The 20,944-nt window shown below is 45.8% G+C and overlaps 1 protein-coding gene across 2 annotated transcripts in view; it reads right to left on the bottom strand.

The window, feature by feature from the left end:
* Positions 1 to 20,944, bottom strand: part of LOC117964869 (histone-lysine N-methyltransferase EHMT2-like) — a 43,150-nt gene that overhangs the window by 14,135 nt on the left and 8,071 nt on the right. The window contains exons 6-18 of one of the 2 annotated variants that reach the window (XM_059010468.1): positions 20,410 to 20,555; positions 19,472 to 19,714; positions 18,284 to 18,352; positions 16,133 to 16,241; positions 15,650 to 15,748; positions 15,278 to 15,423; positions 14,958 to 15,101; positions 10,514 to 10,740; positions 10,186 to 10,371; positions 9,128 to 9,210; positions 8,648 to 8,754; positions 7,301 to 7,423; positions 7,087 to 7,188 (exon numbers count right to left, since the gene is read on the bottom strand). In XM_059010468.1, coding sequence (XP_058866451.1) covers positions 7,087 to 7,188; positions 7,301 to 7,423; positions 8,648 to 8,754; positions 9,128 to 9,210; positions 10,186 to 10,371; positions 10,514 to 10,740; positions 14,958 to 15,101; positions 15,278 to 15,423; positions 15,650 to 15,748; positions 16,133 to 16,241; positions 18,284 to 18,352; positions 19,472 to 19,714; positions 20,410 to 20,555 — 1,784 coding nt within the window. The remainder of the gene's footprint in view (positions 1 to 7,086; positions 7,189 to 7,300; positions 7,424 to 8,647; positions 8,755 to 9,127; positions 9,211 to 10,185; positions 10,372 to 10,513; positions 10,741 to 14,957; positions 15,102 to 15,277; positions 15,424 to 15,649; positions 15,749 to 16,132; positions 16,242 to 18,283; positions 18,353 to 19,471; positions 19,715 to 20,409; positions 20,556 to 20,944) is intronic. The other variant, XM_059010469.1, reaches the window with a different exon arrangement.

The raw sequence follows: 20,944 nt of genomic DNA, 5'->3' as shown, positions 1-20,944 counted from the left end.
ACAGAGTGAGAGAGAGAGAGAGAGAGAGAGAGAGAGAGAGAGAGAGAGAGAGAGAGAGAGACACACATGCACAGAGCGAAAGTGAGAGAGATATTAATACAGGTCATTACAGACAGAGATCGAGAGAGAGAGAAAGAGAGAGACACACACACACAGAGCGAGAGAGAGAGAGAGAGAGAGAGAGAGAGACTTTTAGAGTGAGCAGTCACAGAAAATATGAGCTCCTGAAAATTTAAAAATGTATGTTTCTTAGTGAAATAAAATGCCAATTTAATAACATAAACATATGTATAGTAGTACTTAAAGTAGTATTTAACGTAATATGAAAAAATAAGAAAAAACATTTTGATTAAATATTATAAAAACACCAAAAGAAGATCAAGACCAAAAGAAAAAAGAACACAGAGGAAAGGGAAGGAAGGAAAGAAGAGAGAATTAAAGGAAGAGAAGAAAAATTAAAAGAAAAGGAAAGAAAGGGAAAAAAGAAAGAGAAAGAAAAGAAAGAAAGGAAGAATGAAATAAGAGGAAAATAAAGGAAGGAAGAAAATCACAGAGCAAAGGGAAGGAAGGAAAGAAGAGAGAATTAAAGGAAGAGAAGAAAAATATTTAAGAGAAAAGGAAAGAAAAGGATAAAGAAAGAGAAAGAAAGAAAAGATAGAAGTAAATAAAAGAGGAAAATAAAGGAAGAAAATTACAGAGGTAGAGGTAAGCGTTTTACACTACCATCATTTTATTTTATAATTTTATAGTAATAAATACAAAAAATACTACAAAAATTAAAAGTTCAGCAGTAGTTTGCTTTTAAAAAAAAATAAAATAAAAAAGTTCAGTTTACTTTCAAAAAAGCAGCCGTTGGCAGTGACAGTTGGAAATTGCAACAAAGTGTAGTAGATTCTCCCGGTTGCCATGGAGACGAGTCAGAGTGCAGAGAGCAGGGAGTTCCAGTACCCGGCTGAACTGCGCAGCGCACAGGCCAGGAAGCATCATAAACTGAGCGTGCTGAGAGAGAACCCGGAGTGTCTGTACACAGACTACTCTGGGACAGGAGACAACAAGATGAGAAGCAACCTCATCTTCTACACTCAACACCTCAATGCCTGGCACACTGCTGTGTGTAAGACGTACAGCAACGTCACAAAAAGAGGGATCTGCCAAGGTAGACAGATCCTCTTAAGAGAAGACTCTGACCCGGACAGCACAGTCCTGAGTATTAATGTCTACCACAGCGGAACTGTGTTGATCCAGGGCAGTGAGGCTAGCCTGACCTCCTTTGAAAAAAAATATAAACAACTAAAAGAGGCAGCAGAGATTGAAAAAACAAACACTACAGCCAACGACCCCGAGAACACCGACCCTGAAGACCCTGAAGATCCTACCTCAGACAGCACAACACCCGACACCAACCTGCCCACCCCCACGACCCCCAGCGACACCCAGCACATGCGGGAGTGCCTGGCCCTGCTGGAGCTGGAGTTTGTGGAGTTCAGAGAGCTTACACTGGCCAGGCTCAAGGAAACCAGCATCACCCAGCAGCTCAGAGATGAGGTGAGCCAGCTCAAGAGAGAGAACAGGGTGGCCATCACCGAGCTGACCAGCGAGATGAAGGACCTGCAGCAGGAGAATGCGAACCTAAGGACCCAGCTGACCAGCGTCAAGGAGGAGATGCAGCGCAGAGAGAAAACCACCAACAAGGAGCTGCAGGGATTGAGGGAGCAGCTCCACAGATACACAGCCCCCCCCAACCCTGCTCCCCGTGCTACCACCCCCGCTACACTCCCACCCCTGCTCCCCCCCCGCTCCCCCCCTATTCCCACCCCCGCTGCCCCCCGCACTCCCACACCGGTCCCATCCCCACCCCCGCTCCCCCCCCGCTCCCCCCCTATTCCCACCCCCGCTGCCCCCCGCACTCCCACACCGGTCCCATCCCCACCCCCGCTCCCCCCCCGGTCTCCCTCCCACCCCGCTCCCATCCCCACCCCCGCTTCCCCCCCGCTCCCCCTCCCACCCCGCTCCCCCCCCCACCCCGCTCCCACCCCCATCCCCACCCACACCCACAGCATGCTGGCCAAAAAGAAGACAAACGCAGAAGTGGTCCTCCTCATTGACAGCAACGGGAAATACCTGGACATGAGGAGACTGTTTCCCAGCCGGCGTGTCAACAACATCCGCTGCACAAACACGGAGCGAGCCCTGCAGCTGCTGAACCGGGACACACTGGGGAGCCCGAGCTGCATCGTCATCCACACCGGCACCAACGACCTGGGCTCCCTGCGCCACGACACTGCCAAGGCCGTGAGAAGGGTGGCTGAGAGAGCCACGCAGGAGTTCCCCGACTCCAGAGTGGTCATCTCCACGCTGCTGCCCCGAGCCGACACCCACCCACACACCATCAACGCTGTGAACGCAGAGATCACCAGAGGCTGCGCTGCGCTGCCTAACGTGCACCTGGCACACCACCCCACAGTGGGGCCCTGGCACCTCTACGACAAGGTGCACCTCAACCAGGAGGGGGTCAAAGTCTTTGCCAAGACCCTGAAGGATGCAGCCATGGGCCGTAGCCCAGCCAGCCCCCCTCGCAGCAGTGCCAGCAGAGGCCAGCGTAGCATGCAGCCCCCCCGCACTGCAGCGCACACATCCCGCCCCCGCAGCACCGTACAGCCGCCCGCCATCCGGCCCCCCACTCGTCCCACTACCGCCAGGCTCAGCGACCACCAGCAGCAACTCAGCTATGCTGCAACTCTGTCCCGGCCCACCCCCCCAGCCCCCACCGAACTGGGAGAGATCAAACAGCTCCTCAGCATCCTCTGCTCCAGGCTGCTGAACTGAGACCTGCAACACTCGGGTAGGGGAAAAAAAAAAAAAAAAAAAAAAAAAAAAAAAAATTCTACATGTAAATAACTACAAATAAATAAATAAAGTATAAATAAATAAATAATTATTAATACTACTAAAATAATTACTATACTTGTACTTTACTGTTTAAAGGGAACTTAAAATGATAAAAGGTTGTGTTATTGTTAGACATTTTATTTCATTAAGAATAATATTGGTTGGATTACATGAGTTCATTTACTGTTAGCTGTTGGAACATTCAGGGCCTGTATTCCTCTGCTTTTGGGCTGAAGAGCACAGATCCTGAATTTATTAAAAATACAAAAGATGTCGATGTGATAGTTCTGTTGGAGACATGGTGCCGTGCAGACGCGCTCACACACTGCCCCTCAGGCTACAGGGAGGCGATAGTGCCCTCTATTAAACTGAGCACAGTCCGGAGCGGCAGGGACTCAGGGGGGATTATAGTGTGGTACAGAGAGGAGCTGGCCAGCTACATCAGCCCAGTCAAACAGGGCCAAACACACACATGGCTCAAAATTAACAAGGGAATAGCCCAATGTCAAAATGACATATACCTGTGTGCAGCATACACCCCCCCTTCTGAATCCCCCTATTACAACGAAGAGTATTTTAACACCCTCCACACAGAGATCGGCCATTTCCAGGCCCAGGGGAATGTGCTGCTCTGTGGGGATTTCAATGCCAGGACAGGCTCAGAGCCTGACTGTATTAACACCCAGGGAAACAGCCATGTATTTGGACAGACCCCTCTGTACCTCACACCCACCACAATCCAGAGAAACAACCCTGACCGTGCCGTGAACAAAAATGGGAGAGAATTAGTGCATCTCTGTCAAGCCCTAGGTCTGTACATCGTTAATGGCAGGATCAGAGGGGACTCTTTAGGGAGGTTCACGTATTGCTCAGCTCTTGGGACTAGTGTAGTCGACTATGCCATCACTGACATGGACCCCTCCTTTCTAAGTGCATTCACTGTCAGGCAACAAACCCCTCTATCGGACCACAATCAAATCACTGTGTTCCTGAAAAGAGGAAGTCAGGCAAGCAACACACAAACACAGCCCAGTAAGCTGTACAATCTGAATCAACCATACAGATGGGCTCCAAACAGCACTGAGGAATATATCAAAGCAATCAGTTCCACTGAAATAACTAACACCATTAACACTTTCCTCAACACTCTGTACCAACCTAATATGACAGGACTAAATCTGTCTGTTAATGACCTCAATCAGATATTTGAAAAAGCAGCCATAATGGCAAATATTAAAAAGACCAAAAAGAAGATCAATCGGAAACAAAAACACACACAGTCATGGTTTGATGATGAATGTAAATCAATACGAACAAATCTAAGAAAATTATCTAATCAAAAACACCATCAACCACAAGACACAGACTTACGTCTGAGGTACTGTGAGACTCTAAAACACTACAAACACACCCTCAAACAGAAAAAACAAAAACACACAAACAAAACCCTCACAGACATTGAAAAATCTGTTGACCAAAATCAGTTCTGGGAAATGTGGAACAATTTAAACCCAACAAAACAACAAGAATTGACGATACAAAATGGAACAGTTTGGAAAAATTATTTTGAAAACCTTTATAAAGATATTCAACAAAAAGATCTAACAGATAAACAAAATGAAACTAGAGAAAAACTGAAATTACTTGAACAATCAATTAAAGATAACCAAAACACAATTGATGTTCCAATCACCCTACAGGAATTAACTAAGAAGCTGCAGGCACTGAAAACCAGGAAAGCCTGTGGCCCTGACAGCATCAGCACTGAGATGCTCAAACACAGCAGCCCTAAATTACAGGAGGCAATGCTTAAATTGTTCAACATGGTACTAAGTACTGGTTACTTCCCTGACATCTGGAACCAAGGGCTTATATCCCCAATTCACAAGAGTGGAGACAAATTCGACCCCAACAACTACCGGGGCATCTGTGTGAGCAGTAATCTGGGGAAGGTGTTCTGCAGTATCATCAACGCCCGGATACTGGCCTTCCTTACCGAACACAATGTCCTGAGTAAGAGTCAAATTGGATTCCTACCAAATCACCGCACAACAGATCATATTTACACCCTACACACCCTAATAAACAAACACGTACACCAAAAAAATAAAGGCAACATTTTCGCCTGCTTCATTGACTTTAAAAAAGCATTTGATTCTATTTGGCATGAAGGTTTATATTACAGAATTCTTCAAAGTGGTGTAGGGGGTAAAATCTATGATATAATAAAATCAATGTACACAGAAAACAAATGTGCAGTCAAAATTGGCAACAAAAGAACTGATTTCTTCACTCAGGGGCGGGGGGTGAGGCAGGGCTGCAGTCTGAGTCCAACACTGTTCAATATTTATATTAACGAGTTGGCTACGATGTTGGAGCAGTCTGCAGACCCCGGCCTTACTCTACACAACACTGAAGTCAAGTTCCTGCTCTATGCAGATGACCTGGTCCTGCTGTCGCCCACAGAGCAGGGGCTGCAGCGGAGCCTGGCACTGCTGGAGCAGTACTGTCAGACCTGGGCCCTGGCAGTAAACTTTAAAAAGACCAAAATAATGATTTTTCAAAAAAAGGCCAGAACTCAGGGAAACAGATACCATTTCACCCTAAACAACACTACACTAGAACACACCTCAGACTACACGTACCTGGGCCTGACTATCAGTGCGTCAGGGAGCTTTAACCTAGCAGTGAATGCACTAAAGGAAAAAGCCAGAAGAGCTTTCTATGCCATCAGAAGAAGATTCTATAAAATCAATATTCCTATCAAAATATGGCTAAAATTAATTGACAGTGTCATCCAGCCCATTGCGCTGTATGGAAGTGAGGTATGGGGTCCACTCAGTCAACAAGACTACACTAAATGGGACAAACACCCAATCGAAACCCTGCATGCTGAACTCTACAAAAACATCCTACAGGTGCAAAGAAAAACACCAAATCATGCATGCAGGGCAGAATTAGGCCGTTACCCAACACTCATAAATATAAAGAAAAGAGCACTAAAGTTTTGGATGCACCTAAAGAAAAGTGAATCAGACTCCCTCCAGTATGAGGCCATGCAAACCCAAGAGCTCAGCCCTGAAAAGAGTCCTCTAAGCCAGCTGGCCCTGAAGCTCACTGCACTGAACCCAACTAATAATACTAAAACAAACCAGCTTCAGGGCAGCACTGCTTACCAGCCCCCAATCAGAGTCAACCAAATTATAAAACTAACCAAAAACTGCTATCTGAAACATTGGGACACAGAAACAAAATCTCAAAATAAACTGGATTGTTATCGGGCCCTAAAAAGAGATTACACTCTGGCAGAGTATCTCTCTACTGTCAGAGATACAAAGCAGAGGCAGATCCTGACCAAGTACAGGCTCAGTGACCACAGCCTGGCCATTGAAAAAGGCCGTCACCGGCAGACCTGGCTTCCTAAAGAAGAAAGGCTCTGTGGTCACTGTGAGACAGGAGAGGTTGAGACAGAGATGCACTTCCTTCTTCAATGTAAGAAATACTCGGAAAATAGACAAACTTATTTTAAAAAATTTGCAAATTCCCTCCCAAACTTCCCAAACATGACCAACCCTGAAAAAGTCCCAATCCTCCTGGGAGAGGAGAGAAGCACAGCCCAACTAGCAGCCCAGTATGTGTCTGCATGTCACAGATTGAGGGACACACAATGAGAGCTCTGCACAGAGACACACACACACTTATGTATATACAGTATGTATGTTGTTGTGTATGTAGGCATGTATGTATTAGGTAAATGCTTATTGTCCTGATACATGTTTATTGTTAGTAGTGATATGTGTTTTTTTTTTTGTTTTTTTTTTTTTTTTTTACTGTACTTTATAAATCAGTTTGTTTATATATATGTATTCATGATGCATTGTATATATACATGTCTGTATTGTATAATTGCTTTGGCAACACCTGCTATTGTAAGTCATGCCAATAAAGCACCATTGAATTGAATTGAATTGAATTGAATTGAGAGAGAGAGACACACACGCGCAGAGCGAAAGTGAGAGAGATATTAATACAGGTCATTACAGACAGAGATCGAGAGAGAGAGAAAGAGAGAGACACACACACACACAGAGCGAGAGAGAGAGAGAGAGAGAGCGAGCAAGAGACACATTAATACAGGTCTTTAGAGACACAGAGAGGATTTTCTGCACACAGACAGAGCCCGCTGAGCAGACAGACCTGTGCGTTGACCTCCACCTTTCCTGTAGCCAGCAGCAGCTTCACCAGCTCCAGGGTCCCGATCTTGGCAGCGTGATGCAGACCAGTGGAGCCGTCCTCCTCCTGAGAGCAGAGGACAAGAACAGGAAACAGAAAAACAAGAGCATTAGAGACACACCCAGTTGTGTGTGTGTGTGTGTGTGTGTGTGTGTGTGTGTGTGTCTCTCTCTCTCACCGCATGGTGCACGTTGGCTCCATGCTTCACCAGGTACTGCACCACCTCCAGGTGATTGTTGGCGATGGCCTCCAGCAGAGGGGTCTTCAGGCTCTTGTCCTGGGCGTCTATGTTTGCACCTGCCTGGAAACAGAGTGTGTGAGATGCCTTGATTACAACGCTTCTTCCACAACCCAATGCGGTAACCCAATTTCCCTGTTTAACCTGCACTACAACCCTTCACACAATTGTACTCAATGTGGTAGACCCATTTCCCCATCAAAGCTGGATTATAACCCCTTTTCTCCCCATTGTACCTGCGAGACAGAAATACAAAAAGAAACTTAACCCTTTATGGACTGCCCATTATAATTTTCATTAAATCCGACTGATAATGTAATTGCACAAAAGCCTTCGTCAGACTTCAGACACACTTAGTCGGGTCAAGAGCGATACTTCATTTAATTTTTTGGCAAAGTTTTAGTTTTTTGTTTCCTGTTGGGAGACTCGACGATCACAAGTACAAAGCTTACCTCAAATCCTCCTAAATCATCCAAAATGTTCATAAACCCAAAAAGAAATACACAAAATATGAACTGTAGTGAAATATTCATAGGGAAATGTCAAGGATGACACACCAATCAAAACACACTTAACTTAAAGCTCCAAGCCAATAGAGATGCTATTTATTATGCAAAGCAGCTTCCAGTATCTGTAGTTTCGATTACTGTATACCATGGCTTCAAAGCGCAGGCATTACTGGAGAGCAAATTGAACTGCTTTACATAACCAGGACTGCTCACCCACCTGAAATTGTATTTATTTATTTATTTACAGAAGATGTTGCTGAGTTGACAGATCCCTCGGTTGACGAACTTCTTCACACTGATTCGAGTAAAGAATCTGAAGTAGATGAGCCTGCGCACCTGCCAAACTATCTGGTCTAAAATCAAACCCATACACACTATTTATACAATGATTTCTGATCTGATTTCCTGACAGCTGTGGCTTCACTGGTAATTTTACAGTTTTCTGGTAGGTCCTCATTAAATTACAAATTAAACATTTATTTGACTGAAGTTTTATTTTTATGTTCAAACTAGGTAATTGTAATCGTAAGGTATTTTTCATCGGAGAGTGAAAACTATTTTCTTAATAATCTTCAGCCCCTCAGTCTGAACTCAAAAGGGTAGGATTTTTACATGGTTAATACATTCAGTGACAAGAAACACTGACAAGAAGTCTCTCAACATCTTCACAATGCAGTGATATGTAGAAGGCATGGTGCAGGGTGCAGTAAGCAGGTGTAGGGTGCAGTGTGTAGGGTGTATGGTGCAGGGCGTAGGATGCAGTGTGCAGTGTGCTCACCTGTAAAAGGATGTGACAGATAGCCAGGCAACCTCTCTGTGCTGCTCCATGCAGGGATGTTTTCTTGCTCTGAATGTCTGTCTGGTAGCTGGGGTCGATCCCATCCACTGCAGAGAGACACAGATAAACAAACAAACACAGGGTACCAACCGACTCACACACAGGTTAAATATCAAACACAGGGTACCCATACACACACACACAGGTTAAATATTAAACACAGGGTACCCACACACACAGGTTAAATATCAAACACAGGGTACCCACACACACACACAAACACACACAGGTTAAATATCAAACACAGGGTACCCACACACACACACACACACACACACACACACACAGGTTAAATATCAAACACAGGGTACAGACACACACACACAGGTTAAATATCAAACACAGGGTGTTAATGCAATATCATAGAAAGGGGTACAGAGACACACACACACACAGACACATGCACGGAGAGTCACTCACTCAACATGAGCAGCACTTTGTGTAGCTCCCCCTGTTTAGCAGCAGGATAGAGCTGGCGAGGGTGGAAACGCAGCTTCTTTCTCCTGGGCGGGGAGAGAGAAAAGGGGAGTATGTGAGACAACCATCACGTTTCAATGTGTTCACTCTTCAATCTGCTTCGATACCACCAGTGATTAGTAATACAAGACATAGATTGAAGCTGTTGGTTCAAAACTTAAAAAAAAAAAAAAAAAAAAAATGCCTCAATTCAAATGTATTTTTAAAGCCTCCACTTTCTTCATCTTTTCCTTATCATTTAAAATTAATATATATATATATATATATATATATATATATATATATATATATATATATATATATATATATATATATATATATATAGACACACACACACACAATAGACCCCCGTTAATCCGTGCAGACTGGGACCGATTTGAACCCAAATTAGTGAAAACATTGATTAGCCAAAAGTTTACTGTTTGGAAAATCCCTGCGCTATTAATCGAAAACTCGAAAAATGCAACAATACAAATAAAATATAACGTCCCAACAACGGAAAAACATATCCTGTACATAATCAGCGTTGTTCAGAGGCACAGAGAGCTGCTTTAAAAAAGTCACTGCTCTTGCTCTGAGTCTTGAATTGTCGTAACTGCTCTTCATATTCAGCCTGCCAGGCTAAGAGAGTCTTAAGTCTGCTTTCTGCTCTCTTGTCACTGGTAACTACAGTAACTACAATACACTACTGTCCATGGCTTGCACTGTACTGTACTCAATTGAATTGAATTCAATTAAATGATGACCGTCCGCTTCTGCACAGATACGCTGACTTCTGCACTAATAGTGTGCGAATACAAGCTTCCCCATAGATCAGATCATTTAAATTAAACCAAACAGATTATCGAAATCTGAAGCACGGATTAACACAAGTCTACTGCGTGTTTGTGTGTGTATATATATATATATATATATATATATATACACACACACACACACACATACCTATCTATTGATCTCCATATCTCAGTGTCTGTGTTGAAGCCCCCCAGCCCCCTCACCTCTCTGCCTCGTGGCTCATGAGAGCCCTCTCCAGCGCCGCCCTGCTTTCCCCCTGTGGAAGCGCACTGGCAGAGATTGTGGCCCCCGAGGGCAGGGTGACCGAGGGTCCCGAGCTGTCGATGCAGTCAGCAGGGGCCAGCTCCAAGGGGCCCTTCCTTAGCTCCCCACTGCCCCTCATACGAGCGCTGAGACAGAGAGAAAGAGATCAGTTACACTGTATTCTATTATTGACACTAGAAGAAAGGATACAAGCAGTCAAACAGACGAGCGTTTCAGCTAGTGCCTTCATCAGTGTTATTGAGTTGAAACCAGAAGCAGCTCTCTGACCTGGCCTGGGTGGAGTCTGGTCGCCCCTCCCCCTCTCCGGTGCAGGGGGGCGGGGCTGCGGTTGCCGTGGCGCTGGACGTATCAGCGGTTGCCACAGTGATCTCCTGGGCTTCCGAGGCGTCCTCCCCACAGTGAGGGCAGAAGAGCAGGCCTCCAAGCCGGGACATGCAGGAGCTGTGGAAGCGGTGAGTGATCCTGAAGTCAGGGTGACACTCCAGGAACGTGCCCTGCAGGGAGTGGGGGAGGAAGGGGAGAGATGTGAAACAAGAACAGAACCCAGACAAACAGATAGACAAAGGGACAGAGACAGAGACAGGGGTACATACAGGAGAAGAGAGACAGAGGTACATACAGGGGAAGAGAGACAGGGGTACATACAGGGGAAGAGAGACAGGGGTACATACAGGGGAAGAGAGACAGGGGTACATACAGGGGAAGAGAGACAGGGGTACATACAGGGGAAGAGAGACAGAGGTACATACTGGGGTAGAGAGACAGGGGTACATACAGGGGAAGAGAGACAGGGGTACATACAGGGGAAGAGAGACAGGGGTACATACTGGGGTAGAGAGACAGGGGTACATACAGGGGAAGAGAGACAGGGGTACTGTGACAAAGACGGCCGGAGTGGGTGGCGTCAGACCAGATCCAGGAAATAAACAACAGAGACTTGGAGTTTTGGTGAAGCTGAGCGCGTGATCGCGCTCAGTATTTAATAATTAACAGACCAGAAAATAAAAGGGTTTTAAACACAAAACAGGACACGGCGCTTGAGGCCAAAATAAACAGTCAAACAAAACGAACTAACACTTAACAAACGGTGCACGGAGACAAACAAACACGGTGAGAACAAACACTTTACGTTTTATTTTGCTTTTCTTTCTCCTCCTCTCTCTCCCGTTCTCCACTCTCGAACACCCAACCCCGAGTGAGTGAAAACATGCTGCTTTTATGCAGTTGTACCGAGACTCGACTGCTAATCAATCATTCAATTGGAGTCGCGGTACAACTGCACGTGAATCAATAAAGTGCAATTCCCCGTGCTCATATATTACATTTTACTTGCACGTGAAGTGCTGTGCCATCCTCGTGCCTAAATACAAATATACATTTTAAATACTCGTGCTGCACACACCCATTTATATCCCGTGCAGCCATCGCTATACACCAACATTTACACACAACACGTAACATATAACATATAAACACAGAAAATACACACAGGGGCGGGCACTTCGTCACAGGTACATACAGGGGAAGAGAGACAGGGGTACATACTGGGGTAGAGAGACAGGGGTACATACAGGGGTAGAGACACAGAGGTACATACAGGGGAAGAGAGACAGGGGTACATACAGGGGAAGAGAGACAGGGGTACATACAGGGGTAGAGAGACAGGGGTACATACAGGGGAAGAGAGACAGGGGTACATACTGGGGTAGAGAGACAGGGGTACATACAGGGGAAGAGAGACAGGGGTACATACTGGGGAAGAGAGACAGAGGTACATACAGGGGAAGAGAGACAGGGGTACATACAGGGGAAGAGAGACAGGGGTACATACAGGGGAAGAGAGACAGGGGTACATACAGGGGAAGAGAGACAGGGGTACATACAGGGGTAGAGAGACAGGGGTACTTACAGGGGTAGAGAGACAGGGGTACATACAGAGGAAGAGAGACAGGGGTACATACTGGGGTAGAGAGACAGGGGTACATACAGGGGAAGAGAGACAGGGGTACATACTGGGGAAGAGAGACAGGGGTACATACAGGGGAAGAGAGACAGGGGTACATACTGGGGTAGAGAGACAGGGGTACATACAGGGGAAGAGAGACAGGGGTACATACAGGGGAAGAGAGACAGGGGTACATACTGGGGTAGAGAGACAGGGGAAGAGAGACAGGGGTACATACTGGGGAAGAGAGACAGGGGTACATACAGGGGAAGAGAGACAGGGGTACATACTGGGGTAGAGAGACAGGGGTACATACAGGGGAAGAGAGACAGGGGTACATACAGGGGAAGAGAGACAGGGGTACATACAGGGGAAGAGAGACAGGGGTACATACTGGGGTAGAGACAGGGGTACATACAGGGGAAGAGAGACAGGGGTAAATACTGGGGAAGAGAGACAGGGGTACATACAGGGGAAGAGAGACAGGGGTACATACAGGGGTAGAGAGACAGGGGTACATACAGGGGTAGAGAGACAGGGGTACATACAGGGGAAGAGAGACAGGGGTACATACAGGGGTACATACAGGGGAAGAGAGACAGGGGTACATACAAGGGTAGAGACAGGGGTACATACAGGGGTAGAGAGACAGGGGTACATACAGGGGAAGAGAGACAGGGGTACATACAGGGGAAGAGAGACAGGGGTACATACAGGGGTAGAGGCAGCAGTGTGGAATAGTGGTTAGGGCTCTGGACTCCTGACCGGAGGGTTGTGGGTTCAATCCCCAGTGGGGGACACTGCTGTTGTACTCTTGAGCAAGGTACTTTACCTAGATTGCTCCAGTAAAAACCCAGCTGTATAAATGGGTAATTGTATGTAACAATTGTAAGTCGCCCTGGATAAGGGCGTCTGCTAAGAAATGTAATAATAATAATAATAATAATAATAATAATAGAGAGACAGGGGTACATTCAGGGGAAGAGAGACAGGGGTACATACAGGGGAAGACAGACAGGGGTACATACAGGGGAAGAGAGAGACAGGGGTACATACAGGGGAAGAGAGAGACAGGGGTACATACAGGGGAAGAGAGACAGGGGTACATACTGGGGTAGAGAGACAGGGGTACATACTGGGGTAGAGAGACAGGGGTACATACTGGGGTAGAGAGACAGGGGTACATACTAGGGTAGAGACAGGGGTACATACAGGGGAAGAGAGAGACAGGGGTACATACTGGGGTAGAGAGACAGGGGTACATACTGGGGTAGAGAGACAGGGGTACATACTGGGGTAGAGAGACAGGGGTACATACAGGGGAAGAGAGACAGGGGTACATACTAGGGTAGAGACAGGGGTACATACAGGGGAAGAGAGACAGGGGTACATACAGGGGAAGAGAGACAGGGGTACATACTGGGGTAGAGAGACAGGGGTACATACTGGGGTACATACAGGGGAAGAGAGACAGGGGTACATACAAGGGTAGAGACAGGGGTACATACAGGGGAAGAGAGACAGGGGTACATACTGGGGTAGAGAGACAGGGGTACATACTGGGGTACATACAGGGGAAGAGAGACAGGGGTACATACTGGGGTAGAGAGACAGGGGTACATACTGGGGTACATACAGGGGAAGAGAGACAGGGGTACATACAAGGGTAGAGACAGGGGTACATACAGGGGAAGAGTGACAGGGGTACAGAGGTGCAAAAGTGTCCAAAGCCAGGGCAGCGTCAGTTTGACCATCCTGGGGAGAAAGGCAGGCAGGCTCACAGGAGGTGCAGACAGACAGACAGAAAGACAGAGAGAGACAGACAGGCAGACAGACTCACACAAGGGCTGGAAATAAGACTCCTATTGCATTGCAGTTTCAGCCATTTCAGGTTTTACTACTAGCGTGAGGTGTGTCTAATTAAACGTCAAATTGCTATGCAATGCAAGTCTTATTGCCATCCCTACACACACACACACACACACACACACACACACACACACACACACACAAAGGTACAAAGACAGCCAGGTCACACAGCCAGACTCACGGAAGTGCAGACAGACACACAGCCAGACTCACGGAGGTGCAGGACAGACACACAGCCAGACTCAGGGAGGTGCAGACAGACACACAGCCAGACTCAGAGAGGTGCAGGACAGACACACAGCCAGACTCAGGGAGGTGCAGGACAGACACACAGCCAGACTCAGAGAGGTGCAGGACAGACACACAGCCAGACTCAGGGAGGTGCAGACGGACACACAGCCAGACTCACAGAGGTGCAGACAGACACACAGCCAGACTCAGAGAGGTGCAGGACAGACACACAGCCAGACTCAGGGAGGTGCAGGACAGACACACAGCCAGACTCAGAGAGGTGCAGGACAGACACACAGCCAGACTCAGGGAGGTGCAGACGGACACACAGCCAGACTCACAGAGGTGCAGACAGACACACAGCCAGACTCAGAGAGGTGCAGGACAGACACACAGCCAGACTCAGGGAGGTGCAGGACAGACACACAGCCAGACTCAGAGAGGTGCAGACAGACACACAGCCAGACTCAGGGAGGTGCAGACAGACACACAGCCAGACTCAGGGAGGTGCAGACAGACACACAGCCAGACACAGAGAGGTGCAGGACAGACACACAGCCAGACTCAGGGAGGTGCAGGACAGACACACAGCCAGACTCAGAGAGGTGCAGGACAGACACACAGCCAGACTCAGGGAGGTGCAGACGGACACACAGCCAGACTCACAGAGGTGCAGAAGTATCCACAGCCGGGGCAGCAGTGGTGTTTGACCATCCTGGCACGGTGTTGCTCACACAGGACCATGAGAGACACCTTGCTGGAGGGGCGCATCGTCTCCCGCTTCACTATCGTGTTACTGCAGCCGCTGAGCTGTAGGGAGACACACAATACACAGTGAAAGCAAATAGCACCATCACCCACTGTCCCTCTCCCCTCGCTCCTCACATCTCCATCACTGTCCCTCCCACCTCCTCCTCTCACTTCTCTGTCGATCTATCTCTCTGATCCTCTCTCCCTCTCCCTCCTCCTCATCCTCCACCTCTCACCTCTCCATCGATGCTCTCCGTTGCCATGCACATGTTCTTGGCTCTCTCGCTGATCCTCTCTATCTTCGGCGCCTCCATCCTGCAGCTGCACAGTGGCAGCTCCTCCAGACGCTCCGTCTCCATGGAGCTCCCGTCGGTCGACAGGCCTGCACACACGGGACCAGCATGGGACACACAGCTCAGACAGAGAGTGACTCAGAGACAGACACACAGACTCACACAGGCTGCCAGACATTCACACATTAACAGAAAGCTTCCCTGCCTCCCTCCCAGTCCCTGCTCAGCTCTAACCACTAGAGTAAGCTTCCCTCCTTCCCAGCCCCTCTCAGCTCTAACCACTAGAGCCAACTTCCCTCCCTGTCTTTCCAGTACCTGGGTGTTGTGGAGACAGGTTCTTCCCAGTATGCAGTGCTAGAGAGTCAAGGGGTACCTCTGTGTATTCACTGGTTGCTGGACTGGGACCGCTGGTTCCTGAGACACAAAAGAAGACTGGTTTGAACTGGTTTCGAGACACATTGCAATTTTTTTTCCATTCACTCTTTTTAAATATAAATACTTAAATAAAACCACTGATACATTATAAACACAGCTACTGTGCCACTTGGTATGCTGCTGAATTCAGCGATTTAATTAATGTATTCTTCTTGTTTAAATTCACTTTGTATCCTTTTCTGTTTCAGTCGTCACATCTTGGGGGCTTTTTACAGAGCTCTCAGTGCCACGTCTAAACCACATCAGGTATATCACAGTCTAAACAGTATTAACTTTTGATGTTCCACCCCATGCCTAACCCACAGCTCTCCATCCCCTTCCCCCCTTCCATTACCCCCATCCCATGCCACCCACTCCCCTTACCCGCACCCCCCTTGCCTCCTTTCTTCTTGCGTTTTCGGGACGGCTTCACCCACGGGCTCTCACTCCTCCATTTCTTCTTCCCCTTCTTCCTGGCGCCCGAGCTGGAGCTCTGTGAACAGACAGACAGACGTTTGAATACTGACGGTCGGTTTCACAGACCCTGATTAGCACTCGTCATACATTCATGCAAGAGAAAGTACCCTCTCAACTTGATTAGAAGCAGCCAACGAAAACGTAAACATATTAGAAGTAGGGCTGTGTTCAAAGGTTCGAAGGGTCGTTCGCTAGTCAGGAATTCAAATTATTTCTTAACCTTCGAAGGTTTTTCTTTTTTTTTTCTGTTAACAGAAACCGTTTGACAATGTGTGAATACTATAAAGCACACATTACATGTCACTCACATGCAAAATTTGATCTTTTGATTTGTATAATGCATATTACTTAAAAGTTGTTGTATTAAAATCCACTACCAAATCGTTATATGTAGCAACTCTATACGACGCCGTTATAAGTTTAATTTAGAAAACTGAGCACCATCCACCCCTCCCCCTCCAGCTCGTGTTATCCAGAGGCAAAGCTTTAATTTCTTCATTCGCCATCTCGACAGCAAAGCACTGTAACGCGTGAGCTGTATTGAAAGAAATGTCTCGAAACCCCTCTGCTGTTTGGGATTTTTTCGTTAAATGCCCAGGCGATGAAAAAAAAAAAGTTGAATGCAAACTGTGCAAGCGACTGCTGATGTATCATCGAGGCACAACCAATCTCTGGGGCCACTTGACACAATATTATTATAATTAATATTGCATGCCGATTGGTCCATCAGAGTTACAAGTTGTTACACTATCCAGCACAATGTCATGATTAGGAACTAATTAGGAACAAAAGCAAAGCACTGCACCTGTGCTAACCACGTATCACTGTGCCACCAAAATCAAAGAAAACACCTGTCAAAATACCTGCTGTCATGGAAGACACTGAAGACATCAAGGTGTGTCTTTTCATATCTTCCAGTTTATATTAATTTGCACTGCGAATCAGTTTGCTATTTTAAACAAGACGCTGTTTTGGTATTTGATTTGTAGTTCATACCAGTCATTTGCTGTAACTTCGGTCAGATCCAGTTGTCAGATATTCAGTTTTATTTCCCTCATTTTAGTTGGTATTAGCCATCGTTTTGTGAAGGTGACTCTTCATTCATTTTTAACTCTGGATATTTTGATTTCTTTCGACAGTATTTCCATTACTACACGCGATGTCTTAACCACCCGCCTGGCTTTTCTCCACTGTCTCTCTTCTCCTTTACTGTCCCCGCACCCACTCTCTTTACAGGTACACGAATGTAACACTGACGTGCTAAAAAAAACAAAACCCTCGAGAAATGAAACAAACAGATTTGTCTGTTAATGCTTAAATGACTGGCTTTCTGAAAAAAAAAATACAATTTGACTTTAAATGAATTACTTAATAATCTTCATCCCAACAAAGCACTTTAAACTCTTGCACTGTTTTGGTATACGCTAGCGCCAATGGGAGTTAATTACCTAGCAACAACATTACCTGGAATACGCAGGAAGACAGGCACCTCACAGATACACAACCAAGAGAGGTTATTTAAACTCAGAAAAATGAACTGAAACACATCGAAGCAAGATTTTTACAGTTATTAAAGTATTTTAAAAAAAAATGCATTTACTGAAAAATATATAGAAATGTGTTCATCAGGACTATTTTCTGTTGTGGAAGGTTATACCTGAAAATGTTAATAAATCTTTAGACACTATACAGATTTCTCCTTTCTTTTTTCTAAAACGTTTATAAATCAGTTTTATAAAGCAATAAGGCTCTTGAGGGCACGGGCTGTGCTGGATATTTTCACTCAACTGTGTCTTGTGCCTAAAAACACCTCAAGAAGTGACAATACCAGCACAACCCACGCCCGCGCGTGCCTTATTGCTTAAATAAAAAATAGATCAAACGTGATATTAACGCACTTAATCTGTTTTTAGATAACCTGTTGTGGTTTAAACGTTTTGAATGTTTTGTCACTGACATTGAGTGTGAGATCTACACACTCAGCGACAGAAGTGTAGCTGCTGCTAATAGGTTCAAATGGGGGCGTGACTTCTACAGAAGGACTGAAGGAATACTCACTCTATCAGACTGGTTCCCCGACTCCTCTCCTGCGCTCTGCTGGCCCTCCATCCCCCCTTCACCAGTCGACTGTAGCGGAGAGAGAGAGAGAGAGAGAGAGAGAGAGAGAGAGAGAGAGAGAGAGAGAGAGAGAGAGAGAGAGAGAGAGAGAGAGAGAGAGACAAACAAACAAACAAACAAGCCTGTCAGTAACATCCATGCCCCACAGCCACAGCCGGAAATTCAAAACCAGAGATAGTGTAATGAACAAATTGATGACCATGACGTATATAAATGTTACAGTGCCTATAGAAAGTCTACACCCCCTTTCAAAATGTATTAAAATAGTTTTTTTTTTCCCCCATTTATCTACACATCCTACCCCAGAACTTCCGAGTGAAAAAAATATTCTAGAAATTTGTAGAAAATTAATTAAAAATAAAAACTGAAATAGCTTGGTTGGATAAGGAACAAAAAGGTAAATGTCCTTGAGTGGCCCAGTCAGAGCCCCGACCTAAATCCAATCGAAAATTTGTGGCATGACTTGAAGATTGCTGTCCATCAACGCTCCCCAAGGAACTTGACAGAGCTTGAACAGTTTTGTAAAGAAGAATGGTGAAATATTGCCAAATCTAGGTGTGCAAAGTTGGTAGAGACCTGCCCAACAGACTCACAGCTGTAATTGCTGCCAAAGGTGCCTCCACCAAGTATTAACTCAGGGGGGTGGAGACTTATCCAATTATGATCTTTCAGTTTTGTATTTTTAATATATAATTTTTCTCAATAAAAACTTTTTTTCTCCTTAACAGTGTGGAGTATGATGTGTAGATAAATGGAAAAAAATCCTCATTAAATGCATGAAACTCTGAGGCACTGACACAACAAAATGTGAAAAACGTTCAAGGGGGTGTAAACTTTCTATAGGCACTGTATGTACAGAACAGAATTAGCAATTCAGTGTTTCATCACAATCTGATAAACGCTTCTCTGGATATGTGCAAGAATGTGACACACAGATGGGCAGGTGTACTCTCAATAGCTCAATAATGTTAACACCTAGTTTCACGACAATTGGAAAAATGTGAAGCGCTAACAGAATTACGACAGAGAGAAAGACATCTAGTCGAAGTGTTTGTCACGACTTCTAAAGTACTTTATGAACGTTCCAGGTGTCTCCTTCATAACCCCTCCTTCCATTCTCTCTCTCACCTTGCTGTCTGAGTCTGCTCGCTCATCCATGGAGTAGCTGTCATAGAACAGTCTGAACTCCTCCCCCACCTCTGTCTCCCAGTCCTCCAGCGAATCAGCTCGCTCCTCATCGTGCTCCGGATCCACGGGTTCCGCCCCTAGGGTTTCTGGCTGTGCCTCTCCCTGCTCAGGCCCCTCCCTCTCTGCTTTGGGGGCGGGGTCATCAAGAGAGGCTGCCTCCTTCTCTACAGTGGACACACCCTCCTTGTTCACAAACACAAATACAAATACATTTACACTGGTCATTATATCAGTGGAGTGCTAACGAAGGCTTCTTTAAAATCCCTTCTTCCCTCTTACTAGCTTTATGAACATGATCACTATGGCTGCATTTTGGAAATTCCCATTTCTGAAAGACTAGTGTAAATATACATATTAAAAATAATACTTAAAAATAAATACAGAAAATGTTGCTTTTTTGACACACTACCTGTTACACAGCATTTAGGACCGTGGCAGCTGGTTTAGTTTGCTTCCGGTAATGATTGAACACACACTGCACAGAGCTGCGCAATTGATATCAAATGCCTTCAATGAAAAAGACTAAAGATCTAAAGATCTCTCCGTCCAGGACAAGAGGCTGACATTTCACATGTCTGTTGTTATTTTCACTTTTATCATTTCTGACTAATATTTTAATATATTGGAGAGGGTGGGAGCTTATTAACCTTTTGCCAGTAAAACGGTGCGCTAACATGAATAAGGGCAGACAGTGGAGACAGGCCACTATATCGAGCATATACAGTGTATACTGTCCACACACACACACACACATTATATATATATATATATATATATAAATCGAAGCAAGATGCGTGTAAATGTGTGTGTGTATATATATATATATATATATATATATATATATATATATATATATATATACACACATTTACACGCACCTGTGCAATAACTGTGTTGTTGCTGTTCTGTGTTTTTTGTCCAGTAGGGGGCACTGCAGCTGCCAATACAGATTGCTTTGCAGCCTCCTGCTCTGACTCCAGATCCATCAGTGCTGGGGAATCCAGCCTCTGCCTCTTAACAAGAGCTGAGAGGGGCACAGGAGGGAGAGGGGAGAGGGGAGAGAGAAGGGAGAATGGGTTTAATTCTTTCAAATTTTAAACCAATATTCAAATATTCTTTAATTCTGATTTAGCAGGGAAACAAAAAGCATACTGTGGACCATGTTACAGTAAATAAAGCTGTCAGGAGTCAAATAAACCTGGTTGGTAGGCAGCACAAACACACAGGGGTCGAGCTCTCCACAGAGAAACGAGTGAAGAAACAGCTGCTTGGGTTTGTGTGGATTGCTGTTCTCCACACGGTGGAGTCTGTGCAGTCTCCTGAAGTCTCTCTGTCTCGCTCCTCAAACCGTGCTGGCACGGTGGAGGCCGTGCAGTCTCCTGAAGTCTCTCTGTCTCGCTCCTCAAACCGTGC

Source organism: Acipenser ruthenus, chromosome 41 (genome assembly GCF_902713425.1).
Source record: "Acipenser ruthenus chromosome 41, fAciRut3.2 maternal haplotype, whole genome shotgun sequence".
NCBI lineage: Eukaryota > Metazoa > Chordata > Actinopteri > Acipenseriformes > Acipenseridae > Acipenser > Acipenser ruthenus.
This window is presented reverse-complemented; position numbering and strand designations above follow the sequence as displayed.